At 42.6% G+C, this 23,027-nt stretch overlaps 1 protein-coding gene across 1 annotated transcript in view; it reads right to left on the reverse strand.

Moving 5' to 3' along the window:
- Positions 1–23,027, reverse strand: part of LOC124545537 (mite allergen Der f 3-like) — a 54,140-nt gene that overhangs the window by 24,658 nt on the left and 6,455 nt on the right. Inside the window, exons 2-3 of the mRNA XM_047124486.1 lie at positions 19,120–19,273; positions 9,455–9,590 (exon numbers count right to left, since the gene is read on the reverse strand). Coding sequence (XP_046980442.1) covers positions 9,455–9,590; positions 19,120–19,273 — 290 coding nt within the window. The remainder of the gene's footprint in view (positions 1–9,454; positions 9,591–19,119; positions 19,274–23,027) is intronic.

Consider the following 23,027-nt stretch of genomic DNA (forward strand, 5'->3'; position numbering starts at 1 on the left):
AGATCAGACACGACTCCTTTCAGAAGGAGAACACCATGAGAACTGGCTCTCACGAATAGCTGGAAATCTTCGCAAAGGTTAACTACATTGTGCCATCAAGGAACTGCCGTAGAAAATTACTGGGAGTTAGACTCACTGGTTGCTATGTGTAATTTGTTAACACCATATCAATGGTATGATTGCCATCACATCACAGTATGGTGTAGTGCCCGAGTCAATTTGGATAGTCTGTGACATTCAGCAATGAGTCTCATTTCTGTTTGTAGCGGTCGGATCGACGCCAATGCGTTGCAGTTTCTGTAAGACTGTACAGACTGCCATAAGGAACACAGAAGTTGAACAGACAGATATGCAGGGTGAAAAGTATTTAAATCGACAAACTCTGGGAGGTTGTAGGGGACATCAAAACAAATATTTTTCCCTAACGTCATTTTTTCCTATGAGGGTTATTTAAACCGGTGGAGGCCGTATTACACACTTCAGTTGTTAGAGGCCATATTACTATCTTCAGTTGTTAGAAGGCGTATTATGCTTTTCAGTTGTAGGCAACTGCTGTCCACCAGTGTAGTAGTGCATTGTCTCTGTTTACTAATGGAGCGATACACCCGGAGTGAGTACACTGATATGGTTGGTGCGTACTACGTAGCGCACCACAACGGACGAGCTGAACAGCGGGTTTATGAACAAAACTATCCTAATCGGCCGCGCGGGATTAGCCGAGTGGTCTCAGGCGCTGCAGTCACGGACTGTGCGGCTGGTCCCGGCGGAGTTTCGAGTCCTCCCGCGGGCATGGGTGTGTGTGTGTTTGTCCTTAGAATAATTTACGTTAAGCAGTGTGTAAGCTTAGGGACTGATGACTTTAGCAGTTAAGTCCCATAAGATTTCACACACATTTGAATTTTTATCCTAATCGCCGTAGCCCGCATCATACGACTTTTGCCTCTGTGTACCAACGTCTGCGTGAGACCGGGTCATTTAGCAGATTACCTGGACAGGGACGCCATCGCACGGTAAGAACGCTGCAATTTGAGGAAGCTGTCTTGCAGCATGTGGAGCGGGATCCTTCAATCAGCACTCGTGCAATTTCACGTAACATACGGACGAATCAGACGAATGTAAGAACAGTCCTTCGAGGGCAATTGTTACGTCCATTTCACTTAAAGCGTTTCCACAACCTGGAACCAATTGAATATCCACCCAGAGCACAGTTTTCGCAGTGATACCTGGAACAGTGTGAAATGCATCCTACATTTCCACCCTCTGTGTTGTTTACCGATGAAGCAACGTTCGGGCGTGATGGAGTCTTCAAAATGCACAATTCGTATGTTTGGAGTGAGTATAGCCCACATGCCACAGTTACTAGCGCTCATCAAGTGCGGTTCTTCGTTAATGTGTGGGTCGGTGTTGTTGGGGACTGTCTAATTGGGCCGTATCTGCTGCACAGGCCATTAAATGGCAGGCACTATTATAATTTTCTCACCAGAGCATTGCCAGAATTGCTGGAAGACGTCCCGCTCCCTACGAGACAATGCATGTGGTTCCAACATGACGGGCGCCGGCACATTTCAGTCGTCGTGTGCGTCGATTCCTGGACCGACGGTTCCCAGAAACGTGGATTGGCAGAGGTGGTCCTGTACCATGGCCTGCTCTATCCTCCGATATGTCCCCTCTGGACTTTTTTGTGTGGTGAGAGATGCGCAACCTTGTTTACGCAACTCCTGTTGCATCAGAAGAGGATCTGGTTGCCCGGATAGTAGCAGCAGCAGGAACAATTCAGAATACTCCTGGGGTTTTTGCCCGTGTCAGACAGAACATGATCCGACGGTGTAACCTTTGTTCACGTGTCAATGTAGGCATTTTTGAAAATTGGGTTGTGTGTTAATGTGTTGTCTCTTGGTCATAAAAAATGGAAAAGTGTTTGTTGGTTTAATTGAGTTGCCACCAGAGAAATCTTCCTCTACCGGTTTAAATACTCCTCATAGGAAAAAATGACATTAGGGAAAAACATTTTTTTTATGTCCCCTACAACCTCCCAGAGTTTGTCGGTTAAAATACTTTTCACCCTGTGCAAGGAAGGTAACTGCGCAGAACCCTTGGCTAACAGAAATACTTCACCTGAACGACCAACGAAAGAAGTAAAGAAATTTTCAGGGAAAGACAGAAATACTACAGTATAAGTCATTTTGGATTTAAGTAGAAAGGCCAGAGAAGATAAGGCGAACTGAAAAAACGCGAAGAAATGAAAGACAAACTGTCGTCGGATGGAATGATTCAGCATAAATAAAAGTCAAAAGCGATTTCAGCAGCATCAAAAGCAAGGGTGTCAACATCAATAGTGCAACGAGATTTCCACTAACAAACGTGGAAGAGAGAGTAGATAGGTGGAATGAGTACACTGAAGGTTTCTATGAGGATGAGAACTTGCCTGATAACGCAAAGGAAGAAGAAATGGGAATGCTGATTAACATACAGGGAACGTAGTTTTATAATTTTTCATTAACATGGAATTCTTACGATAAAATAATGCAGAAGGAATGGACAACATATCTTCGTAATTTTTGAAATCGTTAGGGCACGATACAAACACTTCACTATTTAACTTGATGTGTAAAGTGTTTGAGACCGGACACATACCATCAGCTCTTCGGAAAAGTGTCATAGTCACAATCCCGAAGACAGCATGGGCCGGGTCCGAGAATTATTTCACATTGTGGTTAAAAGGTCATGCATCCAAACTATTGTTAAGATTAATATACGGAAGCATGAAAAAAATTAGGATCTGTTGGATCAGGATCACTGTCGATTTCGGAGAGTAAAGACACCAGAGAGGTATTTCTCACGTTTCAGTTGATAATGGAAGGAAGACATGAGAAAAATCATTACGCTTTCACAGTATTTGGCGATCTAGAAAAACGTAATAACGTAAAATGGTGCAAGATGTTCGAAATTCTAAGAAAAACTATAGTAAGCTATAGGGAAACGAATAACGTACCATTTACTCGTATACAACAACCAAGAGAGAACGCTAAGAATGGAAGGGCAGAAACTAAGTTCTCGGAATTAAAACGTGGTCCATGTATGCATACTTCTGTTATAATAAATAGAGTACACCCAACTTTGCCCGCGTTTGCGTTCTCAAAACGTTTTCAGACCCTGAATCCCCACAAAAATAAAATGTTAACAACAAAGAAGAGCTCGGATTAAAATGGGTGTAAGACAGGGAAGCAGTTTTTAGACTGTATTGAAGAAGCAATGAGGGAAATAACTATAAGGTTCAAGAATGGGATTGATATTCAGGATTTCAGTGATAAGGTTCACTGATGACATTCCTCTCCCCAGTGAAAATGGAAAAGATGTACGGGTCCTGTTGAGCGGAATGGACATTGTAATGAGTACGGAAGGAAGACGAAGGTTATGATTAGTAGCTGACACTGCCAACCTCAGGGAAACTGAAGAAGCATTGCAAGAACTTTTGATTAAAATGAACAGTTTAATTAGCAAGAGTATAGATTAACAGTACATCATGGAAAGACGAAAAGAATGAGGAGTAGTAGAATTAAAATTTGAGATAAATTTAACTTAAAAGCAGGCACTCGACGCAGACAAAGATAAGGAATTCTGCTAACTTGGAATCAAAATAACACAGGAAGGACGATGCAGCGGGAACGTAAGGCGTGGACTAGAACAGGCAAAAGAGGGTATTCCTGCCCAAACGTCTACTTGAGCAACAATTGAGAACGATTTTTGAATTATGGTACTGTACGGTAGTGATTAATGGACTGTGGGAAAACTAGAAAAAAAGGGAATCGAAGCGTTTTATGTTTGATGCTATAGGAAAATGTTGATAATTAGGTGCACTTCTGAGATGAAGAGTGAGGTTTCCGCGTAGTATCAGAGAACACAGAAACATGCGATAAACCCTTAAAAGAACACGGGGCAGGATGGTAGGATATGTACTAATACATCAGGGAATAACTTAGATGATACTAGAGAAGCCGAAGAGCATAGAAGCTATAGGGGAAACAGAAGTTGCGACACACCCAGCAAATAAGGAGGCAAGTGTTGCTGTGAAGTGTAGAGATTGACACAAGAGAGGAAGTTCGTGGCGCCTCGCATAAAAACGGCTCAAAAAAAAAAAAAAAAAAAAAAAGACGTTAAATTATGGACCGCTACTTACTAGCGTATCACTCTCAATTTCTGGCGGTGTATAAATATACTGGTATCCAAAGTTAAGGCAACAAACCACTAATGCTTCGTCCCGTGTCTAATTCACGAGATGATCATACAAACAGTCAGAGGCGGTCCGTACGATTATATACTGCACGGTCTACGAACAACCATGCCAACAATGACGTCACGGCACCTGTCAAACGGGGTAGTGTTTTCCTGGTAGTCAAAATTCACAATCATTGTGTACACAGTCGTAAATGATGCTGTATGGCACAGTGAAGACGCCTACCAGACTCTCTGCAGCGGAGGAACATACGAAGAATGGAAGCAGGACAGCCGCAAACTTATGTGGACCGATGGCTTAATGTGAATCGTTCTGTTGATTTTCGGATGTGGCGACGGTTTATAGAGACCGGAACTGTATCCTGGTAAGCAGATCAAAGCCGAGCACGTGTGACATCAGAAAGAGAGGTCCGTTATTTGGCGTGAGGGGCGGCCGTACTGTCTTAGTACTGCACGACAGCTGCCATCTGACATCGGAGCACCCTCTAGAGGTGTTGTATCGATGCAAACGGTGCACAGAAGGCTTAGGCGGAGTGGCCTTTACAGTCAGAGACCTGCTGTGTGTGTACCTCTGACGAGTTTTAACAAAAGGCAACGTCTAGAGTGGACCCGTCAACGTGCCACATGGACGGTCGAATAGTGGGCCAATTTTCTTTTCACATATGAGTGACAATTTGGTCTGGAGAGCGATTCTCGACGCTTTCGCATCTGGAGGAAACGTGAAATACGATTTCTGGACCCAAACATTGTGGAAAGAGACCGATATCAAGAACGGTCCCTAACGGTGTGAGCAGATATTATGTTGAACACTGGAACGCCTCCTAACGAACTTGTATGGCTGAATCGGCAAGGTTAGCTGCTGTCAAGTATCGTGACGATATTCTAGGAGCTCATGTGGGGTTGTTGCTAGGTGCTGCGGGACTGGACTTCGTATTGACAATTCCCCTCAAGCACAACGTGAAAAATGTCTTGGCACACGAACTTAATAAATACAGCGAACAGAAACAAATATAGGAAGACATAGCAATTGAAATCGAACCTTATCCCATATAAGAAGGTGCTGTCAGAAACACGTCAAAAAGGTGTTAAACACAAAGTATCCCAGTGCAGAAAGATAAATCATTGTTACTCTCAATGCATTCCATTTGGTATGATTTAGACATGATTGATAGAGCAAATCTAACGATTTCGGAGTACCAAAGTAGCTGCGTGACAAATTGTGGTTCCTTTTTGGCTCATTCCACAATTTGACAAATTATTTTACAGAAATCACCAGAGAAGTCGAGAACTGCGTGTCGTGCTCGAGAAGCCAAAAATGTTCTTTTTTTCAGTAATGCTGTCAAAATTCTGTAATGTCTTTCTACTTGCCGTTATCCCACACGCTATAATGTTACAATGGCTTTCTCATCTAAATACTGTATAACGATGAACGCCGTCGCTGCACGTCCAATGAGATACTGCAGCGTCCCTTGTAAAGCACCACACAATCGTGGACAATCGTTGCCTCATGTGGGATCCGTAAACAATGTGTTTGTATGTACTACCGTTTCGAATAAAACCATTTCCACATTGTCCTTCAGGTCAGCTCGTTCAACAGTGGCTTTTATGCGCCTTGTGTATCCGATATCGACTCTGCGGTTGACACAGTGTTAATGTAATACTTAGAGCAAAGGTTGATCCTGAAAACATGCAAATATTACGTGTGCATAAATAGCCGAAAGTATTTACTTAATTATACGTGAAAGATCATTAAGAGAAGTCCAGTATCTAATACTCTAGTCACAAATAGATCTGACAGCACATCCTGCAATCGGGAACGTAGTCGCCATGTGGTGATTCATATAAAAATTTACAGAAACATGCAGCGTATCTGTAAAAGAAATGACTGACAAAATTATTTTCTATATCTTGGCTCAAATGGCTCTGAGCACTATGGGACTCAACATCTGAGGTCATCAGTCCCCTAGGACTTAGAACTACTTAAACCTAACTAACCTAAGGACATCACACACATCCATGCCCGAGGCAGGATTCGAACCTGCGACCGTAGTGGTCACGCGGTTCCAAACTGAAGCGCCTAGAACCGCACGGCCACACCGGCCGGCTTCCATATCTTGTCTGGCATTCCTAGGAAGTAAAGATCACTCAATAGAAATAATATTTGAACATTCGTATCATAAAGAGTTACAATCTCCTCGCGACCTGTAGACGTCTGAAGAAACAATAAATATCGTTTTGGACCTCCTTTCGCCAACTCGAAGTGCCATGGACTCAACAAGTAGTTGGAAGTCCCCTGCAAAAATATTTAAGCCATGGTACTTCTATAGCCGTCCATAATTTCAAAAGTGTGCGGGATTTTATGAACGAACTGACCTCTTGATTACGTTCGATAAATATTCGATGAAATTCATGTTGGGCTATCTGGGTGGTCAAATCATTCGCTGCAATTGTCCAGAATGTTCTTCAAATCGGTGACATGGCCCATTGTCGTCCAAAAAAATTCTTCATTGTTTGGAGACATGAAGTCCATACATGGCAGCAGACGATCCCCAAGTAGCCGAATATAACCATGTAAACACAGTCCACACCATTATGGAATCCCCACTAGCTTCCACAGTACCTTGTTGACAACCTGGGCCCATTATATCATGCTGTCTGCACCGCACTCGAACCTTATTATCACCTCTCAACAACTGAAATCGGGACTCATCAGATCAAGCCACGGTTTTCCAGTCGTCTAGGGTCCAACCGATATGGTTACGAGCGCAGGAGAGGGGCCGCGGGTGATGTTCTGTTGCGAAAGGCTCAAGGCTCTATTGTCGGTCGTCATGTGCCACAGCCCATCAACGCCCAATTAAAAAAAAATAAAATAAAAAAAAATGGGCCGGCCGTGGTGGCCGTGCGGTTCTAGGCACTTCAGTCCGGAACCGCGTGACTGCTACGGTCGCAGGTTCGAATCCTGCCTCGGGCATGGATGTTTGTGATGTCCTTAGGTTAGTTAGGTTTAAGTAGTTCTAAGCGCTAGGGGACTGATGACCTCAGATGTTGAGTCCCATAGTGCTCAGAGCCATTTGAACCATTTTTTTTTCAAAAAAATGGTTCAAATGGCTCTGAGCACTATGGGACTTAACAGCTATGGTCATCAGTCCCCTAGAACTACTTAAACCTAACTAACCTAAAGACATCACACAACACCCACTCATCACGAGGCAGAGAAAATCCCTGACCCCGCCAGAACTCGAACCCGGAAACCCGGGCGCGGGAAGCGAGAACGCTACCGCACGACCACGAGCTGCGGACCGCCCAATTTCACCTCACTGTCCTAACGGATACGTTCGTACCTCTCACATTGATTTCTGTGGTTATTTCACGCAGTGTTCCTTGTTTCTTAGCACTGAAAACTCCACGCTGTTCTCGATCGTTAAGTGAAGGCCGTCGGCCACTGCATTGCTCTTGTTGAGAGGTAATGCCTGAAATTTGGTATTCTCGGTACACTCTCGACGCTGTGGATCTCGGGATGTTGAACTCCCTACTATTTTCGAAATGGAATGTCCCATGCCCCTAGCTTCAACTATCATTCTGTTAATTCCCGTCGTGCGGCCACAATAAGGTGGAAAGTTTTCGCCGCGCGGTATTAGCGGAGCGGTCTAAGGCGCTGCAGTCATGGACTGTGCGGCTGGTCTCGGCGGAGGTTCGAGTCCTCCCTCGGGCATGGGTGTATGTGTTTGTCCTTAGGATAATTCAGGTTAAGTAGTGTGTAGGGACTGATGACCTTAGCAGTTAAGTCCCATAAGATTTCACACACATTTGAACATTTGAAAAGTTTTCGTATAAACCACCTGAGTATAAACAGCTCCGGAAACGCACTGACCTTTTGTACCTTTGTACCGCCATCTAGTAGGTGCTTATCGCCATACCATGAGTTTTGTGACCTCATTGTATGTCCCAGGCTTTAATTCTCAGCTCATCATATGTCACTTCGTGTGGTGTCCTGTTTCAGATAATCAGGTACATGGGCAAAATTTCTTTTAATCATATCTGCTAGTAACGCACTGCTCCTGTTTGAGTCTAACCAAATGTCTATCTAACTTCCCAGAACTTCACGTTAACATTTCTCTTACTTTAAACGGAAACTGAGCAAACAAGAAAAACTAATATAAAAAAATTCGGAATATCTTGCTAATGTAATTTTTATTACAGTTGTGAAATAAAATTATCCATCTTGAAACTGACCTACAGGTCACTGTTATCAAATGCCATTTCAATTTTAAGAAACGCCAGCCAGTAGGGGAAAATTACAAAAGCTTAAAAATATTGTTAGATCTCAACAGTCCAGCATCGCTTGTTTGCCACTAACAGCCGTTATAATTTATACATCATAGCTGAATATTAACTATAAATATATCGGTGATGCAGAGCAAACTAATGAAAACTTAAGAAGTACAATTTCGAATTTAACTTAACTCTAGATTCATATTGATACGTCTCAGTGAAATATAAAAGTATCTACTGAAATTTAATATTACAAAGTGCATGACAATGAAAGCTGAAATGTATGTTGCAGCAGAAACAATTAGCTAGAAAGAGACTTAACTATCTCTTGGGACGCAGCAAATAATGTGTTGGTGAAGCGAATCTTAAGTCGAGGGTGGGAACACACCACAATACAAACAGAATACATATTCCGTTGTCATAAATCGCGTTCAATGATAGGAACGTGAAAAGCAGGAGGCTTCGTGCAATACACCACACCTAGGGCTTTGTGTAAAAGGAATTTCAGTTGGAAGACTGCTAACAGCTGTCATTCTAAGTTCATGTCCATGATTCTAAGCAATAAATCCCATTTGAACCAGAATGGTTGCAGCTTCACAATGAATGTAACTAGGCAGTTTATTAAAATGGGTATGACACCATAATACCAAGTTGATCACCACTTGTTGCAAGTGAGACTTATTTTAGACGAGAGGGAGGGGGATTTAATATAGGCAATAATATCGAATAAATCGCTCAAAAAATTTAGATGTTTCCAACCCGACACAAAGGATTTTCTTGACTGTTGCCACAAGTGTACATTTCCGTCTCTGCCGAGTCCATCAACAGAAGTCATCAGAGTTAGATTCTGATTGTGTTTTGAAACTAATAACCGAGTCTACCTCAAACATTTCTGATGATACTAAAATTGCGCTGAATAACGTTAGCGATGATCAAGTGCGAAATTTACCTTTATGAGTGCGATGTCGTTGACATATCCATCTCTTGGGTTGTAGTCAGGGTTGATTACCACCTTTGTGACCGTATGCAACGAGCCTCCAGACGTCTGATCCACTGTACCAGCCAGGATTGTCAGGTTTTCTGTGCTGAAACAAGTACACGCTCAAGTTTACATTTGTGTAATATTACAGGTGCATTCACTCTTATATCTTGAGATTCCTTTCCCAAACAGGAACACACTGTAAGGACAACGTATTCACCCACAACATCGAGGTAGGAGTAAAACTCGCGATCGCTGCGACGCGAGGGAGCTGAGATACACTCAGACAAGAGAGATTGCGAAAAGACTGGTAGTTTAGACAATTCAGTTACAATGACCTGTCATTTGATAAATTTTCTCTGCCCTTTTAGCGCATCCAAAATAGGGCTACAATACAGGCTCTGATTGGCTTACAGAGAGGACTGTGACATAATTTTCACCATGAATAATTCAGGTCGAATAATCCAGGTCGTTAGGATACTTTTGAAGAGAGTCCAGATGAGGCTACACCGGAACTGGATCATGAATTTTAGTACTAGGTTATCACTGGAGGAAAGGAAAGCGTTGTGTGACGCATTTTTGTTATTAATAATTCAGGTCATTCGGGTACTTTAGAGCATATACTACATGGGGCCGCACTGTAATTGCCTCTTACATTCTAATACTAGGGGCTTGCTGGAGGATAACAGACAGGTTGAACACCATGCAGTGTGTGTGTGTGTGTGTGTGTGTGTGTGTGTGTGTGTGTGTATGCACGCGCGCCCTATACAATGCATATCTTTGACCATGAAATCATTTTAATATTATACATTAGTACGCGATTTGCGAGAAAATGAAAGTATTCGCTGGAATTACCTTCGTCTTTCTTCGATTTACTCTGAATCCATATTCTGCGATAATTCTCGCACTTGTCAGCTCTTGCAGTCCTTGAAATTGAGTGGATGATATTTTTGATATGGTATGCTGCCAGACTCATATGTTCTACACACCAATATGAATAGTCGTCTTTTTGGCATTTCCCTCAATGATTTTAGAAATTCTGATGGAATGTTATGTATTCCTTCTACCTTATTTGACCTCAAGTCCTCCAGAGCTCTCTTAAATTATGATTCAAATACTGGATCCTCTTTCTCTTCTTAATCGACTCCTGTCTCTTCTTCTATCACATCAGACATATCTTCCACATCATAGAGGCCTTCAATGTACTCTTCCTACCTTCCCGCTCTCCCATCTGCGTTTAACGGTGGAATTCCCGTTCTCCCTTAATGTTACCACCGTTGCTTTTAAAGTCACCGAAGTTTATTCTGAATTCCCTATATGCTAAGTCAGCCCTTCCAGCAATGATTTATTTTTCGATTTCTACACATTCTTTTGCAGCCTTGTCGTCTTAGCTTCCCTGCATTTCCCTTTCATTTCATTCTTTAGCGACTTGTACACACACCATAACAGTTTTGCATCACCCCGGATCCGAGAGTTCCGGAACCTGTACAGAAATTTGGAATAGAGGTCAACGTAAACATCATTTCCGCCCATTTTATTGCTCATGAAAACCACACATTGCAATAAATAGCCCTTTTCAATCTGTCCCAGGCATTTTCGATAGGGTTCATGTCTGAAAAACATACTGGCCACTCTAGTCGAGCGATGTCTTTGTCCTGACGGAAGTCATTAACGAGATGTGCACGTTGCGAACTCACATTATCGTCCATGAGGACAAATGGCTGGCCAATACGCTGCCGATATGGTTGCACTATCGGTCGGAAGATGGCATTCAAGTATCGTACAGTCGTTTCTGTGCCTTCCATGACCACTAGCGTACGTCGGCCACACATAGTGCCACCCCAAAACATCAGGAAACTTCCACCTTGCTGCACTCTCTGTACAGTGTGTCTAAGGCGTTCAGCCTGACCGGGCTGCCTCCAAACAAGTCTTCGACGATTGTCTGGTTGAAGCCATATGCGACACTCATTGGATGCCAATCCTGAACGGTCCATTCGGCATGTTGTTGGGCCCATCTGTACCGAGCTGCATGAGGACGTGGTTGCAAAGATGGACCTCGGCATGGACATCGGGAGTGAAGTTGCGCATCATGCTGCCTATTGCGCACAGATTGAGTCGTAACACGACGTTCTGTGGCTGCACGAAGAGCATTATTCAACATGGTGGAGTCGCTGTCAGGGTTGCTCCGAGCCATAACCTGTAGGTAGCGGTCATCCACTGCAGTAGTAGCCCTTGGACGGCCTGAGCGAGGCATGTCATCGACAGTTCCTGTCTCTCTGTATCTTCTCCATATCCGAACATTATTGCTTTGGGTCAGATGCCTGGACACTTCCCTTGCTGAGAGCCATTCCTGGCACAAAGTAACAATGCGGACGCTATCGAACTGCGGCATTGACCGTCTAGGCATGGTTGAACTACAGACAACACGAACCGTATACCTCCTTCTTGGTGGAATGACTGGAACGATCGGCTGTCGGACCCCCTCCGTATAATAGGCGCTGCTCATGTATGGTTGTTGACATCTTTGGGCGGGATTAGTGACATCTCTGAACAGACAAAGGGACTGTGTCTGTGATGCAGTATCCACAGTCAAGGTCCATCTTCGTGAGTTCTGGGAACCGGGATGATGCAAAACTAATTTTGGTGTGTGTATTTCTGTATTCCTGAATTTCTATGAACGTTTTTGTAATTCCTTCTTTCTTCGATCAGCTGAGGTATTTCTTTTGTTACCTGTGGTTTCTTAACAGTTACGCCCTTCGTACGTATGCATTTCTTTGCAACTTCTGTGTTTGCCCTTATTAGAGATGTCCGTTCCTCTTCAGCTGTGCTGTCTACTGAGCTATTCCTTATTGCTACATCTATAGCCTACGGGAACTTGAAGCGTATCATGTCATGCCATAGTACTTCTGCATCCCACTTTTCAACACTACCATATTGTGATCTGAGTCTACATTTGCTTATGGGCACCCCTTACAATCCAGTATCTGATTTCGGAGTCTCTGTCTGACTGTGGTATAGTCTAACTGAAATCTTCCAGTATCACCCGGTCTTTTCCACGTATACCTCCTCCTCTTTTCATTCTTGAACAGAGTATTCGCTATTACTAGCTGAAATTTATTACAGAACTCAATTAGTTTTTCTCCTCTCTCATTCTTTGTCCCAAGTCCATGGTATCCTGTAACCTCTTCTTGTACTCCTTTCCCTACATCTGCATACTTCGCTTACATAATCGTATGCTGCAGTTGTACTCATTGCTACAGGTTGCTACAGCATGCGAGACGACATGTAGAGCACACTAGCACATGCCGTATCGCACGCACTTGCTGCTCACCAATGCTTCCGTTAGGTGGTCAGCAGAGTAAGTATCCATCGTTTCCAAATTTTGTCTTTTATGTTACGTACGACAACAATATCTCTTACTTCGTGATAGCGGCACAAATCGGCAACCAGATGATATTCTAAAACAACGAAACCAGTTGTGACGCAGTAAATATGTACTAATAGAGCTGTAGTCGTTTTCATTAGTAATTACATCAGTGGAAGTTGCCTGTAGAGGACAGTATTATCAACAACATATATCGTGTAACATGTACAGATAGTGAGTCTGCAAACGATCCTATTAATAGGTTCAGTCAGACCAATTATTTTATGAATATTGACGTTCAAAGCCAACATTTTCTCACTAAATTACTGGAAAAGAAACTGTTGCGTAAACAAAGGATCAAAGGAGTAAAAAGTCTCAGTCAACGCACTGTGCTCGTTAAAATGTTTATTGCTTTCAAAAGGTCCTGTAATTCTTCCTCGCTTTCAATAATAAAAACAATGTCATAAACGAATATTATCACTGATTTTGTTTCATCCTGAATGACAGTTCCACTCAGAAAATTTCCTTTATTTCCACCACTGCTTTCGATATACAGTTAAACTATGATGGAGAGAAAGTTCATTCTTTCTCTAAACCTGCTTTAATCTGAGCAATTGACTCTTGGTCTTCCATTCTTATTGTACCGTGTTGGTTCTTGTACACATTTTATATCACCCGTTCGTCAATAGAGCGTGCACATATTTTTCTGAAAATCTCGCGCCAGTTTACATTGCAGTCTATCTGATGCCCTTATCATGCTTAAAATCAAACCGATCGTCATCTCATAGATCCTCGCAATATCTACAGCCTAAGGCACGTTCAAACCCATCATTACACATTTTTCACTATCCCACATTTTATACATTGATTTTAAACTATGATCTAAGTATACAGGGTGGTCCAAAAGTCCGGAAACACCCTGATAAAATCCAAATGGAGTGGGAAACAAGGAAACAGAGTCCCTACACTCGCGGAACGGGAAGGGGGAAACTTTATAGGCTATGCCACCAACATGGCGGGCATCTTGAAAGCCGCCATCTTGGATTCAACTCCAAAATTTCAAATGGGAATGTGGTCATGTGACATATCAAACAGATAGAGAATTTCACCAGAAAAACAATGCCGTTGTTATTTTAAACATACCTTTATTCATTCTCGGGTTACAGCCATTTACATGTGGCAATGGTGGGACGCTAGGCAGCATGTGTGTTATGTGCCGAAGAGACATTACGCCGATGTTACACAGTCCCAAGAGACCACCAACAGTCATAGGAATGGCTCGATATGTTGTCCATTATGTTGGATTGTTAATGCTATCCTCCGAACCCAGTCCTGATGAACTTTGACCAACACATCTGACTGAATTTGACCATACGCATCAACAATGCGCTGCTTTAGATGATGCAAATTCTGTATTTTCACAGAATAAACCAGTGCTTTGACATGACCCCAAAGATAAAAATCCAAAGGAGTCAAATCTGGTGAACGTTGTGGCCACTCCACAGCACCCCTACGACCAATCCACTTTTGAGGGAACTGCATATCCAGGTATGCTCGCACATTGTGCCCATAATGTGGTGAGGCTCCATCATGCTGGAAGAATTCCGCAAATGTCCTGTCCTCTGTTAACAACGGGGGAAACACTTCTTCATCCAATAGCCTCAGATAACCGTTGGCTGTTAACGTACCATCAATAAAAAAATGGTCCAACGACTTTGGTACCCCACACACCACACCAGACCATCAGTTTTTGTGAGTTGACCGTTTTGCAAGCACAACTCCAGTGTGGATTTCTGTCGGACCAGTATCTGTGATTCTTCTTGTTCACTTCGCCAATGATAAAGAAATTGGCTTCATCACTGAACAGCACCTGATAGGGGAAACGTGGGTTTATCTACAGCTGCTGTGTCACCCATTCTGCGTACTGTACCCGACGGTCTGTGTCATCCTCGCCCAGGTGTTGGAGCAGCTGACTTTATACGGGTGTCATTTGTGCTGCGATAAAATTCGCAGTATGGAGGTACGGCTAACCCCACATTGTTGTGACAGGCGACGAGTGCTCCGTTGGGGGCTCTTGCTAAATGATGCCAACACGCTCATTGTTGTTGCTTCATCGGTGGCGGATTTTGGTCTTCCAGCCTTAGGCTTATCTGCGACAGAACCTGTTGCTCGGAATGTGGCCAAAAACTTGGCAACTGCGCTGTGAGTGATGGGCTGTCTGGTTGGGTGACGACTGTTCAAATCCTCAGCAATGACCCGTGTGCTTCTTTCTCCTGATATCAAGATGATTTCAATGCATTCTTGATGTGTTAAGGACATTTTGTAAACTGTAAATAAGGAAACAATGATTAAAACGGTAGCATGAGTAAATGATACCTAACAGTTAAACATATGTAACATATCAGGCATGGGATTGCACCGTTTCAGACTCTATTTTAGGAGTTCTCAATACGTAATACTTACGCTGCCGAGCGTCCCACTGCTGCCGCAAGTAATTGGCTATAACCCGAGAATGAATAAAGGTATGTTTAAAATAACAACGGCATTGTTTTTCTGGTGAAATTCTCTATCTGTTTGATATGTCACATGACCACATTCCCATTTGAAATTTTGGAGTTGAATCCAAGATTGCGGCTTTCAAGATGGCCGCCATGTTGGTGGCATAGCCTATAAAGTTTCCCCCTTCCCGTTCCTCGTGTGTAGGGACTCTGTTTCCTTGTTTCCTACTCCATTTGGATTTTATCAGGGTGTTTCCGGACTTTTGTACCATCCTGTATATATGTCCTCAGTACATCATAATAAGTGATAACTGATTTCGAAAACTCCGTCTCCTATGGTGTGAACCAGCTAGTAGTTTTCGGTGCTCAAATGCCTTGTCCAGTATACCCCCTCCTGTTGTGATTCTCGAACAGTGTATTTGCTGTCAATAGTAGAATTTTATTGCAGAACTCAAGGAGACCTCCTCCTGTGTCATTCCTACTACAGGAGCCGAATCTTTCTATAAATGTGGCTTTCATCCTTTTCCCTACCACTGCGTTGTAATCCCCCATGATTATTAGATTTTCATCTATCCATCCCGAACTTTCACTCTTATCAGATGCTCTGTTACATTTGTGTGACTTCTAGGGATAAAGTAATTCCAGATATATTTTTATAGCAGAAAAATAACTCCGACCTTTCACATAATGACACACCGTAAATAGTTAGATCAGAGTTTTTGCTTTTTATGACAAATACAACTTATTATGTACTATTAGACATGGTTCGGACGTCTAATAGTGACGATGTTTCAACAGCTTCTTGTTTCCGCAGGCTGGAAATGTCTTAGATGGGGTCGTCTGAAAAATGCTTAAATATTATGTTATCTTATGATGCTATGTGGAGTGGGCTGGAATGTCAGGTGTTTGTCCATACAGATACTGTGGTTCAAAAAAATGGTTCAAATGGCTCTGAGCACTATGGGACTTAACAGCTATGGTCATCAGTCCTCTAGAACTTAGAACTACTTAAACCTAACTAACCTAAGGACATCACACAACACCCAGTCATCACGAGGCAGAGAAAATCCCTGACCCCGCCGGGAATCGAAGCCGGGAACCCGGGCGTGGGAAGCGAGGACGCTACCGCACGACCACGAGCTGCGGACTACAGATACTGTAACTGACAAAACTTCTAGTAAGTGCATTATTCGACTTCGATTTTATAAGATTATACAATCTTTGTCCCTCACATTTTACAACGTTTACCTATGTGGCTAGGTACGTGACGACCATTACTAAAAGTCAGTAAAAGAAACTGAGATTACCGAAAAAATCAAAGAAAATAAAAATAAAAAGTAAAATACAATGAAAATAAAAAAGAAAGAAATTTAAAACGATATATCAGAATATCATCTTGACTGTCTATCACCAGACAAGTAAATGTTTCATCTCTCTTATTTCAGTAGTTGTACAAGTCCATTACCTCCACTTTTCTGCCTACAATGCTTCTGAAATTAGTGATGCAAACAAACAGAGAGAAAGGTTCATCTCTAGCAAGAAGCCATATGCTTTGATATTTCTGTTATCTCAGCCGCAGACTTTTTAGCACTCATTTAACTTTAGAACTCTGTATGTCAAAATGAACAAAAATGGACTTGTACCACTAATGAAACAAGCCCCTCATATGATCTAGCCACTAAAATATCATTTCGGCTGAATGAGTACAAAATACTTCAGTCAAAAGCAGAACTCAACAGAATAGACAAACTTCATATCATCATCTTTGTACAGTTCCGGTTTCCAGCGTTCTGTTATTGAGCCTCTTCCGTTTTCTTCCGTCCATGTAGAGTCTGTCACGGAGGACATCATCCACTGTCCTTCCTCTGACAGCGATGCCTTCGTTGATTATACCCAACCAACGAGTTTTGTTTCTTCCAACTGGACGTTATCGTTCCACCTCTGTTTCCAATTTGACTTGGGGTGTTCTTGTAGTCTCGAAGGCCATTACATGCCGTTACCATAGTAGTGTGGATTTAATTCTGTCTAAAATGGATGGCAAGATTCTGGATTTCTTCCTCATCTCCTCATTCCTTAACTTTTCCACTTTAGTTTTCTGGATAGTGTGTCAAAGGCAATTCATTTCGGATGCCTGATGCCTCGATGACTCTCTTTGTGATGCTGCTTGCTTCTATACTGTAGAACAATATCGGTATGAAGTAGCTATTAAACATAACTAATTTTGCCTTTTTTGGTATCTTAGTCCGAAGTAAAAGGGTTCTCACTTTTTGGTAGAATTCAGCAGCTCTCCCGTCTGATCGAATTTTCCATAGAAATTATACTCCGGAGGGATGGAAAACTGTCTGCACACTTTATGTGGTGGATTCCTAGCAGTTTCATACTTGTGGGATACCGATCTCTGTTGACTGCCATCACCACTGTATTGGCCTCACTGATGTGGAGGTTACAATTCTGAAACCAGGACTTCTATATCTTTAGTCCAGTCGGAACTTCCTCTTCTGTTTCTCCCCAGATCATGACATATGCATCAAAGTCACTGCATTTAGTTCGCAAATACTTTTCTTGGTGTTCTTTTTTATATCATCCACAACAGTGATGAACAGTAGTGGGGACAGTACACTGCCTTGCTGAATACAGCCCTGTGACAGCATCTGGATTTACGTAACCAGGCCTTCATATGCATTTCTTTTTCTCAGGTACTTCCATACCTTCTCCTTTTCAACACTCTCATGACTTTTTTCAACATCTAAGAATACAATTGATGGATTATTGCCTCTCTTCCAGTATTAGAATATAATTGATAGATTCTTACCTCTCTCCCAGCATTTCTTCATCATCATCCAAAAATTCTTACAATGCAGAAAATCTGTTCCGAGTAACCAATAATTAGAATCAGCTATCACATAAGTAATGAAATGAAGTACAAAGTTAATCGTAGCATCCGGGAGACATAAACTCAACTGTAATTTAACTTTGGAGATATACACGGGTGAAACAAGAAGATATGTGAATATAGGATTTTTCAAGTAGATAAATATTAAAGAAATACTTTTTTGTGATAAGTGTTGCTGAATATGGGTGCCAGAAATAGTAGGAACAGTGCACCTGGCAAACATTAACAAAAGGAGGACTCTAATAGAAATTTCTTATTCACGACACGTTTCTGAACAAACAAAAAGGCGTTGCCAAATGAAATTCCTAACAGTATTTAATAGAGTTCACTTTCTCGTCATATTCAAGTGTGATTAAAAATTGCCATTAGTTAATTTATGCAAAACAAAAATCTTGTGAAAAATTTTCCGGTATGGCCCTGCAGTAAATTATTGAAACGTTAACGCCAGTGTGTTTTTGTTACAAGTGTACGATCCAAAATTCTATCGCCTCACTATTCTAGACAATGAAGATGGTTTTTGTGATTAGCTAGTCCTTTGTCGAATATCTTTTGTATTATTCATGTTTCCTTGGCATATTTTTTGCTAGCGGCATACACGATATCTTTGCTCCCTGGTTGGACTACCATTTAAACTGTGTCTTCAAATGAGCGAGTTCTTTATGTGTAATTATATTATTTTTGATTCATACAAAATGGTAAAAGTTTTGTACTCTGCTTTTGTTTGTACACACACGTGCATGTTACTCTCCTTGCAATTCTTTCTCTTTTCTTAAGTGCTGTAGTAGGACCTGTAACACAAATGACAGCAGCAATGGCTCCAATTCAAGAGTGGCACGTTTTCTACGAGCGATGTATCGGCCACAGCAGGTGGCGTGCTTACTCGAAGTTGACGCAGTGGGTGGCGGTGAGCAGCCACGAGGAGTCCAGCACGCTGGCGCCGCAGTTGTGCTCGCCGTTGCGGTGCAGTGACGTCACGTACGGGAAGTCGCCAGGAGACGCATCCACGCCGCCCACGATGCGCTCCTGCGCTGAGCCTGTGGGAAGGCGGACAGCCTGCTGTAGGCACGGCCACTACAAGTGGAAAATACTGACTGACATGGATAACAACGCACTGTTCAGTCTGAGATAATGAATGAAAGGCTGTAACGAGTAAAATACCTTACGTGTACCACTTTTGTGCTAGGACCGCCAAATATTCGATCGGGTCACTATATTTTACCCACAAAAACTGCAATGAATTTCGAGACTCAATCTCCCCCCTTCAAGCTTATTAGCTATACATCAAATTACACCAATGTGCAGAACAATTTGCATGCTATAGATGTACATGACGATATTAAAGAATGGGAAGAAACTGTCAGAAACGATCTTTAGAGGATAAGGAACAAGCGAGAAATAATTAACACGTCGGATAAAATAATTATACATATTGGGCCTCGTCATAGCAAACTACTAAAACAACTAGCCTGCCGACGTTTCGACCCACCTGCTGCGGTACTCTTCAGGGTGGTTGACTGTGAACGAGAACCACAGCACGTCGATCGAACGTCGGCAATTTAGTTGTTTCTGTACTTTACAATGACGCTGCCCCAATACCCAAAATTATTTTATCCAAAGCGATAGCGGCCGTGGAAGCCTACGAACTTATAATTAACACTCTCCATACACCTGCCAATATAGTTCATTCTAATACAGTTCATTTCAATAGCTAACTCCCTTCTCTTCGTGCCCTCTCTGAGCCGCAGAGAATCTCCCGAATATGATGGTTCCAAATAACCAGTGACGATTCTGCGACAGTGTGTTGGCGGCGATTATGGGTGACTGTCTTGAGGGACTGACGGTCCGTTCATGATGACCTGAACGAGATATACCCTGCCCCTCTCACTGAAAGAACAGTCTTGAGAAAACCAGTTACAAAGAAAGCTATTGGCCAATCGAGTTGTATTGCGCAATAACATTACTGGCAGTTTATGTAGGCATGAGGTGTAACCAGTCTCTTTTTCATTGTGGTACGATTTAGGGGGAGAGAGAGGGATAGAGAGAATTTGTGGATTTATATTTAGCTAAGCACCCTCAAGCACGGAAATAATGCATTTTGGGTCATTTGTTCCTCATACCTTCTTATCCTCTGAAGCATCGTATCCCTCATTTTATCTCTATGGTTCAAAAGCACTCGATATTGAGAGTATGATCCCTGAAACTCATGTGTAATAATATAAAGTTGCTTGCTGTTTTTTTTTTCCTTTTTGTGTGATGGCTAAAATTAAATCCACCTCAGTTTTCTCAGGCACGAGAGGCGCGTGATGAAAGCTTCAGTGTAGGTCTCTGTCTTTTATGGGCAATTATGTGTCATGATATCTCGATGTTTCTACAGGGTTAGATATCGCTGTGATTTTATTAGATTCGCTAGCGGATGAAGTGAGGTCTCCCATGGTTTCCCTAGATCGGTTCAAGCAGACCGTGAGATGGTTACTCAGGAAAGGACGGCCGATTTTCTTTCCTAGTTACCTACAAACTGAACTCATCCTCCGCCCTAAGTGACCTCACCGAATACAGAGCATTACACTTCAATGTTTTATCCATACCTTCGAGAAAATTTTTCTCACGTCTTCCTCCAATTTTTCGAAACTAAACCGTCATTGCCACATGGAAGGAACAACGCAAAACTGAATCTCTACAAGTTGAATAGAGTTAGACGTAACACCTTTTTTATTTCATCACCTTTTAAAGATATCGAAACGAGGCTTTTCGCGGATGATGCTGTAGTATACAGAGAAGTTGCAGCATTAGAAAATTGTAGCGAAATGCAGGAAGATCTGCAGCGGATAGGCACTTGGTGCAGGGAGTGGCAACTGACCATTAACATAGACAAATGTAATGTATTGCGAATACATAGAAAGAAGGATCCTTTATTGTATGATTATATGATAGCGGAACAAACACTGGTAGCAGTTACTTCTGTAAAATATCTGGGAGTATGCGTGCGGAACGATTTGAAGTGGAATGATCATATAAAATTAATTGTTGGTAAAGCGGGTACCAGGTTGAGATTCATTGGGAGAGTGCTTAGAAAATGTAGTCCATCAACAAAGGAGGTGGCTTACAAAACACTCGTTCGACCTATACTTGAGTATTGCTCATCAGTGTGGGATCCGTACCAGATCGGTCTGACGGAGGAGATAGAGAAGATCCAAAGAAGAGCGGCGCGTTTCGTCACAGGGTTATTTGGTAACCGTGATATCGTTACGGAGATGTTTAATAAACTCAAGTGGCAGACTCTGCAAGAGAGGCGCTATGCATCGCGGTGTAGCTTGCTCGCCAGGTTTCGAGAGGGTGCGTTTCTGGATGAGGTATCGAATATATTGCTTCCCCCTACTTATACCTCCCGAGGACATCACGAATGTAAAATTAGAGAGATTAGAGCGCGCACGGAGGCTTTCAGACAGTCGTTCTTCCCGCGAACCATACGCGACTGGAACAGGAAAGGGAGGTAATGACAGTGGCACGTAAAGTGCCCTCCGCCACACACCGTTGGGTGGCTTGCGGAGTATCAATGTAGATGTAGATGTAGATGTAGGTTTCCGGCGAACGCAGAGAGGCACGTAATTATGTTGCAAGAATAATCCTCTAAATCCTTGTATCAACCGAGACACTGAAGCAAGCATTTTTAAAATTTTTATCAGAATTCGTAAGATCTTAAAAAGGCAAGTACCGAGATAGAACACTCGTCAAAGTTGGCGTTAAAACTTTTCCCGAAACGTAAACATGTTAAAACTCAAGCGCAACTCGGCCGGAATCGGCTGTTAAGGTGCAAAGGCCGCCAGTCGGACTTTCAGTCCGGGCTTTCTAATATATTTCTTCTTGGTCCTACTTCATAAAGACATACAGGGCGCAGCTATGGTTTTTGCTAATGGAACTAAAATGTTAACTTCTAGTACGTCAGAAGAGGCTTGGTAAATTTTTTCCAGCGTGTATACATCGTCGTTTTCGAGTGAACAGATTTTCTGGAACATCTGCATTTCGGCACATATATTTCCATTTTACCTATACCCAGGGCCACTTACCTATCACCACTGAAATAGAGACACAACCTATTTTCAATAATGAAAAAGGGCACTATCCACGGAAAATATCTTGTGTTGAATTCTGAGTTCAGGAAGAGTTGCTGCTGTATTACATGCTTCTTAAAGATAAAATACCTTTTGTCGGACACCTATGAGTACTGATGCCACTGGAAAATGTAATTAAATTTAATAGACAAATCAGTAAACTAAACATATCACCCACAGTAATTCTCCTAGCTTTATGGTTCTCTTAATGTATAAGTCCAAGTTGTTTCCCATTGACTGTGTCGAGGCCGTATGCGGATGGCCACTACAATGGTAGGGTTGAGTTGAGACCCTGGGTGAACGTCAGGATGCTGACCGCTGATGGCTCAAGGAAGAAATACGAAAAGTCACACATTTTATTAGAAAACACGCTACAGCACTCTCAGCATCGTTCCAAAATAGTTACGCCCCCTTGGTGTGGGCTAATAGCAGTGGAGCCCGCGTTTCTTGATGCAGTGGCTGTCCAGTAGCCTGCTTGACGTCAACAGCGGAGCAAGGCTGCTCCATGCGGGACGCCTCTCGCAGATCGCCCACCGTCGTGACATGACTCTGTAATTCAGCGCAGGACGAACCTGCAGATTTTGAACCCTGCCGTGATTCTTGTAGTGGAAGATAGCCCCCAGCAGTGGTGTCAGCTCCCGCGAGCGGAAGTGAACAGCGTCATTTTGTTTTCACAAAT

The sequence above is a fragment of the Schistocerca americana genome, chromosome 1 (assembly GCF_021461395.2).
Source record: "Schistocerca americana isolate TAMUIC-IGC-003095 chromosome 1, iqSchAmer2.1, whole genome shotgun sequence".
NCBI classification, from domain to species: domain Eukaryota; kingdom Metazoa; phylum Arthropoda; class Insecta; order Orthoptera; family Acrididae; genus Schistocerca; species Schistocerca americana.